At 38.6% G+C, this 18,413-nt stretch overlaps 1 protein-coding gene across 15 annotated transcripts in view; it reads left to right on the plus strand.

Annotated features, from left to right (window-relative positions):
* The window catches only part of KLHL24 (kelch like family member 24), a 79,285-nt gene extending 61,981 nt beyond the window's left edge, over positions 1–17,304 (plus strand). For all 15 annotated transcript variants that reach the window (XM_054836044.1, XM_054836034.1, XM_054836037.1 and 12 more), the window contains 6 exons: positions 569–1,556; positions 6,605–6,789; positions 7,946–8,064; positions 9,168–9,356; positions 9,785–9,973; positions 11,168–17,304. In XM_054836044.1, coding sequence (XP_054692019.1) covers positions 637–1,556; positions 6,605–6,789; positions 7,946–8,064; positions 9,168–9,356; positions 9,785–9,973; positions 11,168–11,368 — 1,803 coding nt within the window. In that variant the 5' untranslated portion in view covers positions 569–636 and the 3' untranslated portion in view covers positions 11,369–17,304. The remainder of the gene's footprint in view (positions 1–568; positions 1,557–6,604; positions 6,790–7,945; positions 8,065–9,167; positions 9,357–9,784; positions 9,974–11,167) is intronic.
* The last annotated feature ends 1,109 nt before the right edge of the window (positions 17,305–18,413 follow it).

An 18,413-nucleotide genomic window follows, 5' to 3' on the forward strand; every position in this document is an offset into this window, starting at 1 on the left:
TTCATTGAGATAACTGAATGTTACTAAACGTTAGTATTATAAAACTTCATTATGATAGACTTTATAATGAAAATGGAGTGATTTCTCAACTGAATTTTTATTTTTAAAATTTAAGCCTTTTTTTTTTCCCCGTTTTTGACTAGTGCTGTTAGTAGTACTTGGAGGCTTCAGCTGAAATGGGCATTATTCTGAAAAATGAGAAAAGCCCGAGCTCTGGATCTTTATCCAGGAAATCTTTGGCTTCTGTCAGTCAGGTGATTTGCTGTAGCAGAGATCTTGGGTTTTTTTATCTTGAACACTTAATGCAATGCCAGTGGTGCTGGGACATTCAGAACTTGCCATCCATGACACCTGTTCTGTGGGTATATTTTGTATTTAACGTGTAGCAGATAATGCTGCATTGCCCTGCGCAAGGTGCACGCTAACTTGCCCTGTAATGCTGTGTCACCTCTAGTGAAGATCAAAAATTGTACCAGTTCTCAGAGTGACCAGACAAGCATCTTGTCTAATTCTTGTGATGAAGTTAAGAATATAACAGACTGAATACTGAAGTGTTTTAATTTTTCAGACCGTAGCACTGCGAAGGAGAAACTCTGCAAACTTTTCTCAATGACTCTATAGCCAACTGATGTAACAATGGTACTAATATTGGGACGCAGACTGAATAGAGAGGATAGTGGGATACGAGATTCCCCTGCAACCAAGCGGAAAGTTTTTGAAATGGACCCAAAATCGTTGTCAGGCCCTGAGTTTTTTGACTTCTCATCGGGATCATCCCATGCTGAAAGCATTCTCCAGATCTTCAATGAATTCCGAGACAGCCGGTTGTTCACGGATGTTATTATCTGTGTGGAAGGAAGGGAGTTCCCCTGCCATCGAGCGGTTCTCTCGGCCTGCAGCAGCTACTTCAGAGCTATGTTCTGCAACGATCATAGAGAAAGCAGAGAGATGTTAGTGGAGATCAATGGCATTTTTGCTGAAGCTATGGATTGCTTTTTGCAGTATGTATACACTGGCAAGGTGAAAATCACTACAGAGAACGTGCAGTATCTCTTTGAAACATCAAGTCTCTTTCAGATCAGTGTTTTGCGTGACGCCTGTGCCAAGTTCCTGGAAGAACAGCTGGATCCTTGCAATTGCCTGGGAATCCAGCGCTTTGCAGATACCCACTCGCTCAAGACGCTATTCACCAAGTGCAGGAATTTTGCGCTGCAGACATTTGAGGATGTGTCCCAGCATGAAGAGTTCCTCGAACTGGGGAAGGATGAGCTTATTGATTACATTTGCAGTGATGAACTGGTGATCAGTAAGGAAGAGATGGTGTTTGAAGCTGTCATGCGCTGGGTGTACCGGGCAGTTGAGTTGCGAAGACCAGTGTTACATGAACTTCTGACGCACGTCAGACTCCCGTTGTTACACCCAAACTACTTTGTTCAGACTGTGGAAGTGGACCAGCTGATTCAGAATTCTCCAGAGTGCTATCAGCTGCTGCATGAAGCCCGGCGATACCATATCCTTGGAAATGAGATGATGTCTCCCAGAACTAGGCCACGCAGGTGAGGAAACCTTTTTCTTGTTTCCCCCCCTCCCCTTATTTCTGTAGGAGAAGGACATAGGTCAACGTAGAGCTGTTTGATATACGCACGGCTACTACAGTCACGCTTCTGTACTTCCCCACAACACATGAAGCTCACACATGTCTTCAAAACTTACATAAGTGAGTCTTTTTGCACAGATCACGTTATTCCTATGAAATAAAGGACTGTTCGGGTAAGTGAAGTTATTTTACCTTGCAAGTAAAGTATTTTCTAAAGGTTAATGTTTGCTAGGTGAGATCTTAAGTTACTTCGTACAATGGCAGTGTCTTGAAGAGAACTTACTGTGCTAGAGCAGGTAAACCATCCCATTTCCCAACCTTCCTTCCTTTTATAACACCGTCATGTAAGTGTACAGCAGGATGTGGATGGGGATATATATTCAGAGCATTCACTTGCTACATCACAAATACTTTACAGATGGAGTAGTACACGGATTTGTCACAGACAATGGACAGCAGAACAACAGGTTCTTAACTGTAAAGAAACTAAATTTTGCATTTTTAAAGAATTATGAAACAGTTCCTGAAGTATTTCATGCTTATTCTATGACATTTTAATAATTCAGAATTGCTGCTACTTAATAATGTGTTACACAAATAGGTGACTGAATTTGCGAGAAGAAATGAGGAAGAGTCCATTAGTGGCGTTTATGAGCAATGGTGGTTGTGATTATTCTTTTTCCTGAAAAATATTTTTCCAATAAAAGCCTTACCTCCACATGATAGCTGACATGATAGTTTATTGTTAAGTCCAGCTGATTTAAGCTGTAGTTATAAAATCATGTGTTATGTTAAGGTGATGCAGTGATCTGGTCTGGACAAACAGATTGTGTTAGAAGTTACTCCTCTTTGTTTACTCTTGGTCGTATGTGGTTGCTGTACAGTGACTATGCAGGGAACCTTTATTTCTTTTGGTATGTGTTAAAGGCTTGCTTATGGGGGGAAAAGAAATACTTAGCAAGCATTTGCCCCTTTAGTGGCTTTCCAGTTTTCAGTCCTGCTGTGGGAGAAGAAATTCTTCCTAAACTCCTTGCAGCCCTGCTGCCAGGTTTTCTAAGCTGTACGCTGCCATGGAGGGTCTTTGGAGACTTGTGGTACAGGGCGGTTTGGAAACTGGTGCACTGACAGTTTCTGAGGCATTTCATACCCTGACTCGGGGTCTGAGGGAGGGACCGTGGAATTCAGACTGAAGACCTCCTTGTGTCATGAGCAGTTGGAGGGAGGGCTGTATGCTGTGGTATTTGATGTGGTATTCATTGTACGTTTATTACTCCGTTTGATAAAGAAAGCAAATACACTCAGACCTAACAATTTTGTCAAAGTGCATGCTGTGTATGTACTTGAGAATCCCAACAGCCTCAGTGTAGCATTCCAGTTTGTAAAAGAAGTACCTTGCCTAATACAGGTTGTTTCTGAAGCTGGGGGGAGGGTGTTGCTTTGTGGGTTTTGTTGGTTTTACTGCTGAGCTTATTAAACTGCACTGTGAATTCCAGTAGGCAGGAACAAGAGAAGTAATTTACAAATAGAAAAACTGGCTGGCCTCCCAGCAGGAATTTTTTTCCCCTTTTCTATATTACATTCATGGAATACTTCTTTGTCATTTGTTTCTGTTGCCTGTTTTTTTCTGTTGCCTATAGCAAAAAGAGATCATGTTTTAAACCAGTTACCAGGTCCCCCTTCCCCCCATGTTTTCATCACACCTTTTCTGGGCATTTCGGGGTGGGGGCTTGGGGAGGAGAGGATGCTGGAGAGCTCTTTTCCTTCTTTCTTGCCTTCCTCTAATTTCTCTTTTGTATAAACTGTTTCTAAAAGGAGACAGGCTGCAGTATCAGAAATTCCCACACCAGTGTTTTTACTGAAACTTCTGGAAATTATTTGTGAGTCCTTGTATGGCTATGTAGGCACCTACGGGTGAAGTGGGTTCTATGCATTTTTCAAAAGAACAGTGTGGATTGCAATTCACAGTTGATTTTTTTTTTTCTTTATGAAGGCAGTGAAGAGTTACCTGAAGTAAATAAAAGTTTAAAATGTGGCATAACGGTTGCCTGCTTGCATCGTTGGCGCATGCAGAAGGTCTTTTTGAAAGAGCTTTTCAGTTATGTACTTGCAACGACATAGTGACATCTTGAGGTTGTCTCTCATGCTCCTTTTAAGTCTCTCTTGTCCCCTGCTGGTTGTGTTGCACAGCAGATCTCCCAGCTGAGATCAAGCAGTGAGCAATAATACATTTCCATATACAAAACAAAACAGGCTCTTCCTACAGTATGCTTTGAATTATCTTCAGATTTTCACGTACCTGTGAATTCTTTGATCCCACAGTTACTGTTAAGCTGTCTGATAACAATATATTAGTGTTCTGTTTAATTAGTTAGAAGTTACTACATTTATATATTCTAACATCCTTTTTGGTTGCCTTTAGAAAGCTTTAATGTAGTCCCTTATTTTTCCCCCAAGGAGATGAGGTTTTATTTCACTTCATGTTTCTGTCTGTTATCTCATTTACCATCCAAAAGTGAATTAACAGGGGAGGAGAAAAAGTAGTGATTAACCAGAATTCCTGTGACTTGTCTCCCAAACTTAAAATGTTTTCGAATGTTGTCTGTTTGTACTACTGAAAGTTCTTCTGTCCAGCTGATGCTGTGCTGGTTGGTGTTCTCACCTCGTCTCGAGGTCTGCATCTAACTCAGGAGCCTTGGAAACCTGCTCTTGGGATTATATGACATTGTCGGTTGTCTTCTGCTCACCCTTTTCTATTTTGTGCACCTCTTCCTGACAGGAGGGTGTCTCCTGGAATCTCTCTACTGCCTGTTTTAGCTCACCTTTGTTATTTTGCTCACGCTGCTTCTTCTGAGGGCTACAAGGAGGATTTTTGTACTCCTGAGTGAGAGCACAGCTTTTTTCTAATCTCCATTAAATATATCCTTAGTTTTTTTCTGGAATTGGCCTTTGCCTGTATGTTTGTTTTGTGTACTCCCACATTTTTAATTTTTTTTTTTTAAACTGATGTGCTCTCCGTCATTTCAGAAAAAATCTTTCAGAACTAACCTTAAAACCTGTACAGTGCAAGACTCCTTCAAGAAAATGTAACAGAGAAAATCTTCCTTAACTGAGGAAAGGATATGGTTATATGGATACTAAAATGTTCGGAAATTTTTTTGTTTTCTGTGGATTTGAAATACTGTACTAAGTTAATATTTTCTTTAAAGAGCAAAACTCCATCATAGCAATTCATAAAGAGCTCTCTGATAAAAGATTTTTGGTTCTTTTAAAATAAAGATTGATAATCTGGTACAGCTTTTCAGTAAGTAAGTGCAGGCCTTGATTCTAATCTAGAAAGTAACCAACAGACAAACCTCTTTCGTACATGCCATTAGCTGATGTATTTGGGTTTGCTTTTAAGGCAAATTGAGATCAGTGTCTTGTTTTTAAGGAAATTCTCTTTCTGGGTAATGCTTTGTTGGCACAGGAACTTCCCCTCTCTTATCCTTTGAGAGATTCTTTTCAGAGTTGTTCCTCAAAAATGCAAAAAAACAGTAACAGTAAATACATAGAAACCAGGAACGGGCGTGACTTCAAAGCTGAGAGCTGAAGAGTGTTTCTTCTGACTAGTTCAGGTGTGTAAGTATGCTTCTTCAGATACCTATCTTCACTACGTAATCGTACAGTACGTTTTCATTTAGCATTGCCTTTGCCTATTTAAAATATTCTGAATAGAAATATATATGGTATATTTAAATTGTGGTGTGTGGTGACAAGGAGATAGAAGGGCTAATTGATTTTATTCCTGATGTTTCAAAATGGGGAAAACGTCATCAGGATTTATAAGTTAATATGTGCATAAGTTCACATGTTAGGAAATTCGGGGACAGGTCATGCAATTTTTATCTCAAATGCAGTCATAAGTCATATTTTTTCTTAGGGAGAAGACTGCAGTACTCGGCAATGGTATGAATGAGATGTCTGTTCGTATTGGGGTCAAAATTAAAGCACAACTCAACAAAAAGGCTTACCAAAAATAAAAACAATCTTGCGTTCAGTTTTACTTAATTAATAGATAGCAGTCCTTGAAATAGCTACATTGGTACAAAATCCTTTAATCTAAAAATGCCCTGAAAAGAAAGGATTTTAACAAATGCTTACAAGAAATTAGAAATTTGAGAGGAGGAATGAAAGTTGGTCACAGATAGATTTGCACATCAAAGATGGTTGATTCTCTACATTCAAATGTGGATCAACCTATAACAAGTTTTATTATTGCTGCGAATATAGAATATGTATAATGCAGAAGCATCAGGTTAGTAGAAGGAGAATGAGAGTGTGGAATAGAATTTAAAGGCTTATTTGTGTACATTGCAGACTGTCTAATGCTTAATTTTTCACACTGAGTTTTAGTTTTTGTTTTAGGCCTGAATTTTTAATTCAGTATTCCTTAATGTTTCCTTCTATCACTACACTTGTTTTTCACTTTAACTGTGCATTGACTTTAAGCTGTCTTTTACCTTATTTTGATGACTAAATGCCTTCAGGGTTTTTGGCAGGAAATAACCAAAACATTTTAAACTCTTTGAATATTTAAGCAATGTAAAGTACTATGAATTTTGTAAAACTTGGGGACTGGTTTCATTGTGAAACAGATTGCTCATCTCATTGTCTTAGGCCTCACTTGAACTCTGTTTCTGATACCTCTACATACACAGTCAAAGCAAAAATATTACTAGAGTAAGGGCTTTCTGTATTTTTTAATTATTTGATTTGTACATATAAGGTTGAGCAGTGCAACTCCAGGACACCTGTTCGTGTTGTAACCTGCTGTGTAGTAAGACAGCTGGAAACAGTGAAAACCTCTAACTGTTTGCTAAATTACTTTCTTCTTTTGTCTTTGTAGTAGAAGTTGATGCTAAATAGTAAACTTCCCTATTTCCACACAGTTTTTAAGACAATGTTGTTTGGCCTCCATATACTAATAAATATCTTCTACATCCTAGTTTTCTCTGTTTGCTTTTTTAGATCAACTGGTTATTCTGAGGTGATAGTTGTTGTTGGAGGCTGTGAACGAGTTGGAGGGTTTAATTTGCCATACACTGAGTGCTACGATCCTGTAACAGGAGAGTGGAAGTCACTGGCTAAACTTCCAGAGTTTACCAAGTCTGAGTATGCGGTGTGTGCTCTGCGGAACGATATTCTTGTTTCAGGTGAATAACACTAAAAACATTAAGATTTCTTTTTGTTCATTTGTTTTTTGTAAGTAATGTGGCAGATCTTTGTACTGTGAACTTCCAGAAGCTGAACTGAAAGTCACTTTCTGATGTAAATGGTGAACACCAGCCCCAAACCAATCTTATTGTAGACAAAAGTGTTTTCTGGGATTTTTTTATTTTTGGTATTAAATTAATCGAGAGGTTTTTTTACAGCTGATTCCAGAATATCAATTGTATTTAAAGAGCCTCACTTATGCTTGTTAAGTATGCTGCTTTAAAATACAGTAGTGGCCTGTTTGCAGCAACAGTTGGAGAAATTACAAGCAAAAAATCCCAAGCAGTCTTTTCCCAGTAGCATTCTCTCTGCTACAAAAGGTGCTGTGTGCTGCTTTAAACCCCAGTTGCCTAGGAGCACCGCAGCACTGGTAGGTTGCTGGTGACTCGCTTCCATCATATGGCTGCCTAGACTCCAAAGGAAGAACAGTTAAAGCTTCTTCTCATTGTGGGAATGTAAAATGGAAACAAATTCCTTTCAGTACCCGAGTTGGGGATCCATTTACACCAGCCTTTTACTGTGAAATAAGCAATAGCTATCAGTTTTTAAACACCTCTCGTTCAGCCTTTTAGCAAGGGTAAATTGTAGGGTACAGCTGATGGTTTAGACGCCAAGCCACATGTGTTAGTTTACCCAAAGAAGCTGTCTCGGATTTGTGGTACCTGTGTCATTTGAACAAACTTAAACCGAAGATGTATGCGCGAACCAGGTAGGGGAACAGGTAGTGTTAGGGATGGGCCACGAGGCACATAAACGGTTAAGGTTTCAAGTGTCTCATCCAGGTAGTGACACAAAAGGAAATCTGAAGAGCATGGGCAAAAGCCATTAAAATGCATTCCAATCTCAAGAAATAATCTGTTGTGATCTCAGCATGTTACTGGGAAAGGCACACGTAAGTCAAGGGACTTACTGTATGTTTTCATGTTTGAAATCCACTGAAACTGACTTTTTCAGTCTAACGTATATAGATAGATCTTTATTTCATCCAAAAAGGATATAAAGTTTTCATTGCCTACTGTAGAGGGGCATGTTAATAGTTAACATTTCTCATTCAATCATGAGTTTATTCAAATTGGCATATTTTTGTTTTTAAAGGTGGAAGAATCAATAGCCGGGATGTTTGGATTTATAACTCTCAACTTAACATTTGGATCAGAGTTGCCTCCTTAAATAAAGGCAGATGGCGTCATAAAATGGCTGTTCTTCTTGGTAAAGTAAGAGAAATGTATTTATATTTTTATTTTTATAGTGGGGATGTCTGCTGTATATAAGAAAACAGTGGAGAAAACATATGTATGTATCTAGTATTACTTCATATTTCCTATCAAATAATTTTGAAAATACCTATTTTCAAATAAAAGAATATTTTTAACAATTAGACTCTTCATCAGTCAGACACTGTCTGTGGACATGAAAATCATATTACCCCTCAGTTGTTTTTTCTTTGTGCGGGTTTTTTTTGTCGTTGAAGTGTCTTATCCCCAAGAAGCAATTTTTTGGGAGGCAAAGAAGCATCTGGATTTGCCTGTGCTTCAAAAGTCCTGTCAAAAGTTCAACAGTTCATGGAGTTGTTAACAGAAACTGGTACTGCTCTGAATGTCAGCTCTGTGCTCTTTTATTTAATGCTTTATATTGAAATTAACCAAATATATGCTGTGGGGAAATGGGAGGTTTTGCTGTATTTTGAAGGCGTATATGCCTTAACATAAAAACAGTAGTTGGAATCAACTGCTTGTGAGGATTCCATCAATGAAAGTTAGGGAAGATCTACATGTGGTGTCCCTTGGAGATGAGACTTGCAGCTGGAGCATACAGAGGGAAGAAGGGAGACACAGATACTAATGAGCTCTGCTTCTTAAATATGAGAGAAGTAACAGGAAAGTTTAAAAAAAAAAGTTTACAAAGTGAGAGGAAAAAATAGTATTGTAAGCAAGTAGGAAAAAAGTAAAACACAGAAAAGCAAAGGTAGATTCAGGTGGACTTTTGCTGTTGCTGAATGGAATCTGTAAAGAGAGAAATGCAGAGAAGTGCCTTTCTTCACAAATGCCATTCAAATAGGACGTTTTTATCTCAGTATTAATAATACTATGCTTTGGACATGTGTTTGCTGTGTTATTCCACATGTGACTGAATTGAACTCTCCAGAGAGTCTTTACCAATTATTTTTAGACCATATTCTTCTCCTCCTATGTATAAACTAAAAATTTGAGGAAAGTATCCCTTCACAAACCTAGGATTCTTGACACTTTAATTTCGTATTTAAATATAATAACTGCTCTAAAAATGAAATGATGATAGTTTTCACCACTTCGCATAGGTATATGTTGTTGGAGGATACGATGGGCAAAACCGTCTCAGCAGTGTGGAGTGTTACGATTCGTTTTCCAATCGATGGACAGAAGTGGCTCCCCTTAAAGAAGCTGTGAGCTCTCCAGCAGTCACCAGCTGTGTTGGCAAACTGTTTGTGATTGGGGGTGGTCCTGATGACAACACGTGTTCTGACAAGGTCAGTTAATTGTATTTGATTGCATCTTCTATCCATGGTAAATAGTATTGCTGGTTTAAAACTAGATCATTCAAGGATCTGTTTTAACTGGTTTGCTGAATAGAGTATGGAATTATTATAATACAAAAAAATATGGAGTTGAAAACGTTAACTCGGTAACATACTGCTGTTGTGGTCTTTCTTGTGGGTACTGTCATTGGCTTCACGGGTTCTGTGAATTCTTAAACTGTTAGGAAAACAATGTTGAATATAGTGCATGTATAGACATCATTGATATATGAACCTAGATGTATATAGACTTCATTTTCTTGGTGAGGTATTGCCCACCAGATATTGCTTCTTTGTCTTTCCTCGTACAACCTGTGTGGGTGTGCCAGGTTGTTATTTCAGTTAGGCTTTTAATCTGAAATGCATGTATTTGTTTTCAGGTTCAGTCTTACGATCCCGATACTAATTCTTGGTTGCTCCGTGCAACTATCCCTATCGCAAAAAGATGTATTACGGCTGTGTCTTTAAACAATCTGATCTATGTTGCTGGTGGACTTACCAAAGCCATATACTGCTATGATCCAATTGAGGACTACTGGATGCATGTACAGAATACATTCAGCAGACAGGTAATTAACACTAGAAGGCCTGTAGACATCTGAAAGGTATTTTTTTACATGAGTATCTTGGCATGAAATGAATATGCACTTGTTCAACCCTATTAAAATTGCATCTCTGATTCCGTTCTTGCTTTAGTTCTTCATCTATATAATTCAAAACCCCGCAGAAGAGGAAGTTTCTAAACCAGTAGCTTTTCAGCTGGGTGTCACTGTTAGCTAGTCCAGTCTTTTTGTTTGAGAGCAGTTACTGTTGGAGAATGGTGTAACAGTATAATGGATGATGTCTTCGCTGTACAGAAATTGATCTCTGTCAAGTTCTGCTGCATGTTTTAATTTAGACTGAAGATAGTAATTTTCTTATAACTGATTAAAGCCTTTCAGTATAACAAAAAATATTGAAGAATTTTTACAGTGTGAAGAAAAAACTCGACTGTATAGCACAGAAAGCATCTGACTTTAGCAGCAAAAGCTGTATCACTTGCACATATGGAACACCGAGCAGAATTAAATGTGTCCCCTCAGTGGTAAAGTGTGTGTGTGTATCAGTTAATTTTCCCTATGTTTTTAAAACATCAATCACATACTCTATGGTATCTACCTTAACAGAAATTTGCTCCTCTTTTTCCTGACCTTCCCCCTCTTCGTCTGTTTTGATCCCTGTTCTTTGTATGAATGACTATTTTTTCCATGCCTGCTTTTAAGGAAGAAATAAAATCCTCTTTCTCTTTCTTTCAAGTAAGACATAGGCTATCTTTTTCTTATGCACTCTTTTCTTATTCATGGCACTTTTCCTCTCCACTGTTGACATCCCTCTTCATTATCTGTTATTCCTCTGAGGTGCTTCTCCTTGTTCCCACTTTTTGCATTAATAGTTCCTACTTTGGTCCCTCTTCTGAAAAACCTTTGTTCTCTCCTCCTTTCCTTATCTCAGATGATGAAATAGTAAGTACAGTGTTCAGCTGTATTCCATTGTTTTCCTTGTCTGAGCTATGTGTAGTGAAGGCTTAGACCTGAAATAATCTTTTCTCTAGGATTGTGCTGCTGCTTTCCCCAATTATTGTGTTTTCTGCATTAGCCCTTTCAGGAGGGAATAGTATAGGCCAGTCTGTTCACAAATGGTAGTCACAATGCTGTTGTAGACATGCAGGAATTGAGGTCCTGTTTTGTAAATAATCGTTTATTTCTTTGTGTATTTTGAAACAGGAGAATTGTGGCATGTCTGTGTGTAATGGAAAAATCTATATCCTTGGTGGAAGACGAGAAAATGGTGAAGCCACAGACACTATTCTTTGTTATGACCCTGCAACGGGCATTATCACAGGAGTAGCAGCCATGCCCAGGCCAGTATCGTATCACGGCTGTGTGACGATTCATAGATATAATGAAAAAGGCTTTAAACTGTAATTTTTTCTTCAAAAATGAAGATGGCATGAATGAATCCAGCGGTCTGCTGCAAGACAGGCTTTTTAAAGATTCCTGAAATGGGAAAATGCCCTTTCCCTACCTAAGTGTCATATAAAATTACATCCTGTGCCTTTAGAAAAAGGGGTTAATTTAACTTTAAAAACAAGTCTACAAATCTATCCAGTAACCAGAGTTCAGTTCCATCTGCTACAGGCTCTGATATGAGAGCAGTAATAGTGCATTGTACTAGTGTTCAGAAAGTTTGCCCTGTGTGTGATCAGCAGTTAAAATCTTGGAAGCTTTTTGGGGAAAGTGCCTTCATAAGCATTTGTGCCTGTGTATTTCAGGTTCTGCTAATTGGAAAAACACATAGGCAAGTAAATTCCAAAGAATCATCTAGGTTAATTACCTACAATTAAAAAAAGCTTATATAATTATAATCCATATGCACAGCATTCTTACAAGCAGATTACTTGGTTTAACCAAGTAGGTTTTATGTCAGATCATGTGTGGTTTGGAATTAAAAAAACAAAACAAAAAAAAAACCCAACAAAACAATCTACATAGGACAAATATTAGAATCTTTGAGGAATGCTTTTTTTTCTAAGAGAGAAACTGGTTGTTTAGTGAACCACTGCAACACACTGCAGTGATGACTGTGTACCTTACCACTATGGGCCTTATTCATAGTGTTGCTAAACGTTTATCAGAGTACAAGACTATATGACCTGGAATACTAGTGACCACTGGAGTGTAGGTGTGCATCTATGAAGCAAATTTTGAGTCCCAGTTCTTAACTTTTTGAATAGTATTGCTGAAGTCTGAAAGTTACTGGGTTCACTCTTCACTTACTGTGAAGTATCTCTGAACAAGGAATAAAGGATGATGAACTCTGGATTCTTCTGCTTTTCTGAATGACATTATAAATTACCTGACGATAGAGGTAGGGACTTAGGTTACACCCTACAGCTTATAAATCGGTCTTTTGGATATCTCATCTGCATAGATGGCAGAGTACCCACCAAGTACCCACCTGGCCTTTCTTCAGACAATCACTTACTCCAGCACAGTTAAACCACTGTATAAGCTGCTTGGCCACAGATTAAAGTAGTTCTGAAAAGGTCCCTCTTGTCACCAGAAAGGTATCTGTGGACCTGGCCATGTAGCCATATGAGGTAACTCCTACATAACATGTTTTGGATAATTTTGAAGCCTAGGAAGTGCCTGTATTTTGACCCTTTTTGGGTTTGGTGGTGTTTGGTTTTGTGGGGTTTTTTTTTTTTTTTTAGTAAAGGTATTTTTTAAGTCCTCCCTAGATTTCTATACTAGGTCTCTTTATTTCCAGTACACAGTTTATAGTTGAGGCACAAGTTCATAAAAACCTGAAATAGCACTTGAGAGTTGGAAAATGAATAGGATTGTCTGTGTACCAATTTCCTGTTAATCACCAAAAACCTCAGGAACTGCCTTTCAAAGGAATTCTGAGGACAGCAGCCAGTAGGGAAGTTGGTCAGTGCCAGAGCAGAAAAAAACCACCATAAGGCCCCTGCAGAGACAGCCTTGGCCTCAGGGTTCTGGTCTCCGTGCGTGCTCAGGAGGGTGAAAACAAGCACCATCTCTGGAACGTCGTTTGTTCCACTGGACTTTCTTCATCTGTTTTCCCAGAGTATTTCATGAGATGGAAATTCTGACCCTCGGTGAAACTATGCCAAACTGGGAGTCATCATTTTCAGTAACATACGGTCATGACTTTTAAAGAGCACTGGGAGCTGCACTTTGTGATGCATTAACTTGTAACCTCAGGAAAGGACACAAATTTCAGTTTCTGGCTGAATACCAAACACTGCTTTGTATATGTTAAGAATACTGATAAAATACAAATCTCTGCATATCAATGATGTAATTAGGAAGTCAGTCCCCAAGCATGTACATTCACATTGCCCTAAAAAGAAAGTCCCTCAGTAGCATAAGAGAAATGAATCGGATAAATTAATCCTTTTCTAAGTTCCTTGCATTTCTGCTCACTAAATGTTAATTTGAAAAGGTAATTTCAGTATCTGTGAATAAGGTCTGTTGATAGCAATGGTAATTGCCCAGTAACTGATATTATATACTAACACTGTATATAACTTGTGCCATCATTGTAAATGAAAATGTAAAAAAATTGCAGGAGCACTTCATTAGAGATGCAATTTGAAAAATATCTCCTTTCCTTTGATTTCCTTCTTGTTTGTATTAAGACTTGTAATGTTGATTGTCATGCTAAACTGTTTTAAAACATTCTTTATTCTGTAGGTGTAGAACAATGTCATTTATGTATAAGTACCTTTAAATCTGTGTTTATAATACTGCACTACTCTGTAAATAGCAAGATACCGCTTTCTGTGGTTTTGAATATTCATTTTATAGTTTAGTTGTCTTTTTCTTAAAAACTTTACTGTTACCTATTATTTTGAAAATGACAGTGTTTAATGAACCAGTAAATGCAGAAATGTAGATGTAGAAGAAAACTTCTGCTTACAGTTCTTGAGAACCGGTATTCAATGCTGAACAGTTACATGTGTGGAGTGTTGGTATAATGGCAGTTAATCATGCAATGATTTCCTTAAAACAAGCGGTAAACTTTTTTTGCTTATTGACTCTATAAATAATTTGCACTTATGGCCTGCTCTGTTACAACAATTATTTTTTGATGTACTAAAAAAGAACAATTAACTTTGGTTTAATGAAAACGTACCATTTTTCTAGAAGGATGCCTTAATTTGGAAGTCGCATTCCTGAGCCACCTGTTCTCCAATGCATTTCACTTAGGTATAGATGAATTCAAAGATTTAAACTCTCACTATTATACATATCTGGCTGCTTGCAGTTTACAGGCTGCAGCAGCAAGTTGGAGGTTTTTTGGTCTCAACTAGGAGAGAAAGTTATTAATGTTGTCTAATACAATCAAAAGATTGCCATCATTAATGGTAATAGGTTTGGCAGCTCCAAAGTAGACACCTGCACAAAGATGCAACTTCAGTCTCACCCATACATGGGAAGAGGGCTCAAGTATCTCCAAAGTCACACCTAAAAAATTCTAAGAGTTGTCTAATATTTCACTCCACTAAACAGATAAGTACCTTTAAAGTATTTCACTTTTTAAAAGAAATGAGAGTAAATGTTTTCCTTCTCCATTTTGATGTCCGCTTCATGAGTTACATCCTTCTGTTCTTAGCAATATGATGTTAATTGAAAAGAAGTTGATGCTTCCTTGCAGCCTGGCTTCAAGAAGGTTCTGAATAGCCAACTTCAGTACTGCATACTGTGCAGCCTGTAGCCTTCCACTTTTAGGTATACCATGCATTCCCTCATTTTACAGCCATCAAGCATGTAGCATTGCCTGGTAATTGTTTAGTTTTACCTGTAGGTTCCCTTCTTGGCAATGCTTAAGTAGGCATCATTTGTGGGGTCTCTTCCATTTGTACCACGAGATGATTCATTTTATGCTATGTGCCCAATATGTGTGGTGAGGATTAGGCACTGTGCTTTCTATGCTAACACCAAGGGTCCAGAGTTGTACTGTTGGTTTTTTATTTTAATTGGCACCGATGCAGTTCTCATCAAAGATTGCTTTTGTTTCTAAGAGGAGGTGCTCACCTTGACAGAGATTCCCAGAGGAAGCTTTGGTCACTTGTGCTTGAGAGCAAGCATACTGCTGACTGCACCAGCTACTTCCTCAAAATTGCTGAGTTCACTGCGTTATCTTAGATAATTGCTCAATTTATCCTGCTTTTGTTGTGAGCTACAAGGACAAAAAAAGCAGCAGTCCCACTCCCTGTGTGACTTCAGGTTTCCCTCCTGCCCAAGGCATGGTGGTGTGCTGGAGCTGTCACTCTCAGCGGGTAGGCAGAGCTGTGAACTCAGCCTAGCTCCATAGAGATGAGAAACTCCTGGAGTGGTGGCGCGAGATGGCAGGAGGAAACGCAGTGCATTTGGTGCTCGTGCATTTGGCTGGGCTTGCTGAAACAAAGACACGCTGGATGCTCTTAAGTTTGCAATTCCAGATGCTGAAACTCAGGTGGTAAAAATACTTCATGTTTGTCAACTCACTGAACTCAGTTGGAGTGATAAAGATGCTGTCTTCCAGTGGCAATGTTCAAGAAAGCCAAAGGCTCGTTTTTCCTAATTGCCCAACTAGGCAAGTATATGTGGTTGTCTTTGTTCTACCACTGAGGATGGCAAAAGCCAATTCAAGAGCATTAAGAAACTCACACGACTTGATCACTGTGAGGCAAAATGAATGTTTTCATCTGAATGTAGTCTTGTGCACACAGGCAAGTACAAATTTAATGGTTTGTTGTGTCTGGTTAAATCTGAGCACTATATACTCAGAAAAGGAGTCTACAAGTTCAGATGAGATTTTTAAGCAGAAATATGCTATCTGATTGGGGGCCAACCAGTGATTCTTTTAAACATGTCTAGCACACAAGTTTCCCGAGTGTTGAATTTCATTTCAGGTGTCATTAATAAAAATGCATCTCACTGTCAGTTTATCCTGACTGTCAGTGCTGTGAGCATTGCTACAAAACGGCAGCCTCCTTCCAACCCCAAACCAGATGTGTCAATCGCCTGTTCTCTGCGCGCTGGCCTTGCATCAGCTGTTTTCCATAACTAACAATACACATAAGTTATCAGGGCTATATACTTTGAGTAACATGAACATTACTGTCTAAGAACTCTATTTACAGGAACATTGCTTTTTTTTCTGCTGTAGTGCTCCCGTCTATGCTCAGATGTTTGTGCGCACGTCTGTGCGTGTGAATAATTTCGTGATCATTTTCTGATAATGCTGTTGTAAGTAATGCACATAAAAGCCCCTCTGTACAGCATGTTGATAATGTAATTATGGCTTACTTTGTATTGTTAGTTCCAAAGAAAATAATGTGTGTTAATTTTGAAAATGCCTGTGCCTTGAATTCACCTATATTTTTATCTGTTGTGAAAGCTTGGATTACTTTTCCCAGTTTATTAGGATCAGTCTTACTCTCCAGACTGTTGATATTCTTCTAAAAGAAATAAATCTTGCCATTCATTAACTAGAATAGTTAAACCTCCTGTTTAGAATATGCCTAGAATGCTTCCATTATTGCAATGCTATGGCAGATTTAATCTAGGGAAATCAGTATTTGTTTTTTTCCTGTTCTTTGTTTCCAGCATTCCTCAGTGACAAAGGACTGGAGTTTAGTCTTTGACTTCCTGTCCTTAACATGTACAGTTTTTTGTTTTAGTCAGTAGCCTCTGTGATATTTCTGAACACTCTGACTTGTTGGTCACGAACCTCTTGTTCAATATACGTAATATGAAGCAATAATATGGTGCAGCATGGCAATAAGAAATCAAGAGACTTGAATGTAATGTACTATTACTAATTTCATCTGTGTAAATAAATGCTGGACCTATGAGTCATTCTGCTTTTGGTGCACCTGTAGCAATTTGGAGTCAGATTAATAGGAGCTACTTGGCCATAGAGAGTTTACCTCCTGAACTGTTATTCATATGATATTTTATCTTCACCTGAAATCATGTTTTGATTTTTCCTTTTTTGCTGAGGAAAACAGCAGTTCATGTTATTCCTTGCCAGTTCCTTTATTTACTGAAACATAAAAGGCATAGTTCTGCGAAGAGCTGATCTTGTCCTCAAGAACAACCTGGTGCAGCACAACTGACACTTGAACAAAAAAAAAAAGTGCAGACCACTTACTGTGTGCCAGAGTCAGTGTAACGTTATCTCGCATATAACATTAAGGTCCTCAGATTGTGCTGATGGTAGGAAAGTGATTTTGTAATGTAGCGCAATTGCAATAACACCTGTTATATTTAAATATATTTCTTGCATAATTCTTTGAAAGTTTTTTAAAGTTCAGTGTACCTAATAAACATTTGCCTTTTGATTAGTTCACTGCGTTTTATTTAGTTTATGAGAAGTTCCAGGGTGGGGCTTGGTGGTGCAAGGAGGAAACTCCTTCCTCTTTTTTTCTGGGCCATTTAACTTGTTGGATTCTGCCCCTTTGCAGTCTCTGTATCCATCGATCCCTTCTTACGTCTCCCAGTCTAGGTGTTTTCCCTGTTCAACTTTCTGTCCTCGACATGGAACTTACTACTGATGTGAATAAAGGCAAGGTGGAGGCTGTGCAGAAGAGTAAACTTAAAACTGGAAAAATGATAAAGCAGGAGGGTGGGATGTGAAATGCTGGTTAGTCCTGGGTTTTGGAATAGGAAAAGGATGCGAATGGACTTGGAAGAGAAAACCAGCACGTGAAATCAGGAAAAGGTAACGTAATGCTAAGAAGGTGATTGGCAACAATACAGGTTGGAAAGAATCCCATAGAAAGTTTATTCTCCTAAAATTAGCTACTACTTGGCCCTCTCAAGGTCCTACTTGGCAGGGTAAAGGCTCAGACTGATACAAAGAAAGTATTTGGTTTAATACCCCATTTTTAAAGATCATATCCATCTTTCCTGTACTTTCTAGTGGAATACTAGCTGTACTCCTGACCCTCTTGCCCATAATCTACATTCTGGATCCCAGACTCAACTTGCCCTTCACGTAATCCTAGTCTTGCCGCCTTCTCAAAACCATTTCTTTTAGGTATTGCGGCAATCAAATACAGCTTCCACAGCTTTGCCCTGTGGCCCACTGAGATCTAACCTGTATCACAAGTCTATTCCCTGTGTGGTGTATTCAGATGTGGGGTGTTCTGGCTACACCCAAAATAAGTCTGTCTGTTGTACTACTGAGATGCATAGGGGTTTTCAAACATGAAATAAAACTTGGCAAGCCAACAGTGTCTGCTGCAGTTCTACAGTGTGGCCGGGCTCGTTTACAGCAACCAAGTGGCTCTTGCTGCAGTGCCAAAAGTAAGTTACAACCCAGTTCAATGCTTGCAGAAGTTTACTTTCCTGAAAGAAGTAACACTGCCTGAAAGGGAATCCACAGACTGCAAAGCAATGGAAATATTTTTGAAGGCTGGAAGTCCATCTTAAGATATTTTAAGTCTTAAAA

Source organism: Grus americana, chromosome 9, assembly GCF_028858705.1.
Source record: "Grus americana isolate bGruAme1 chromosome 9, bGruAme1.mat, whole genome shotgun sequence".
In the NCBI taxonomy this organism is placed as follows: domain Eukaryota; kingdom Metazoa; phylum Chordata; class Aves; order Gruiformes; family Gruidae; genus Grus; species Grus americana.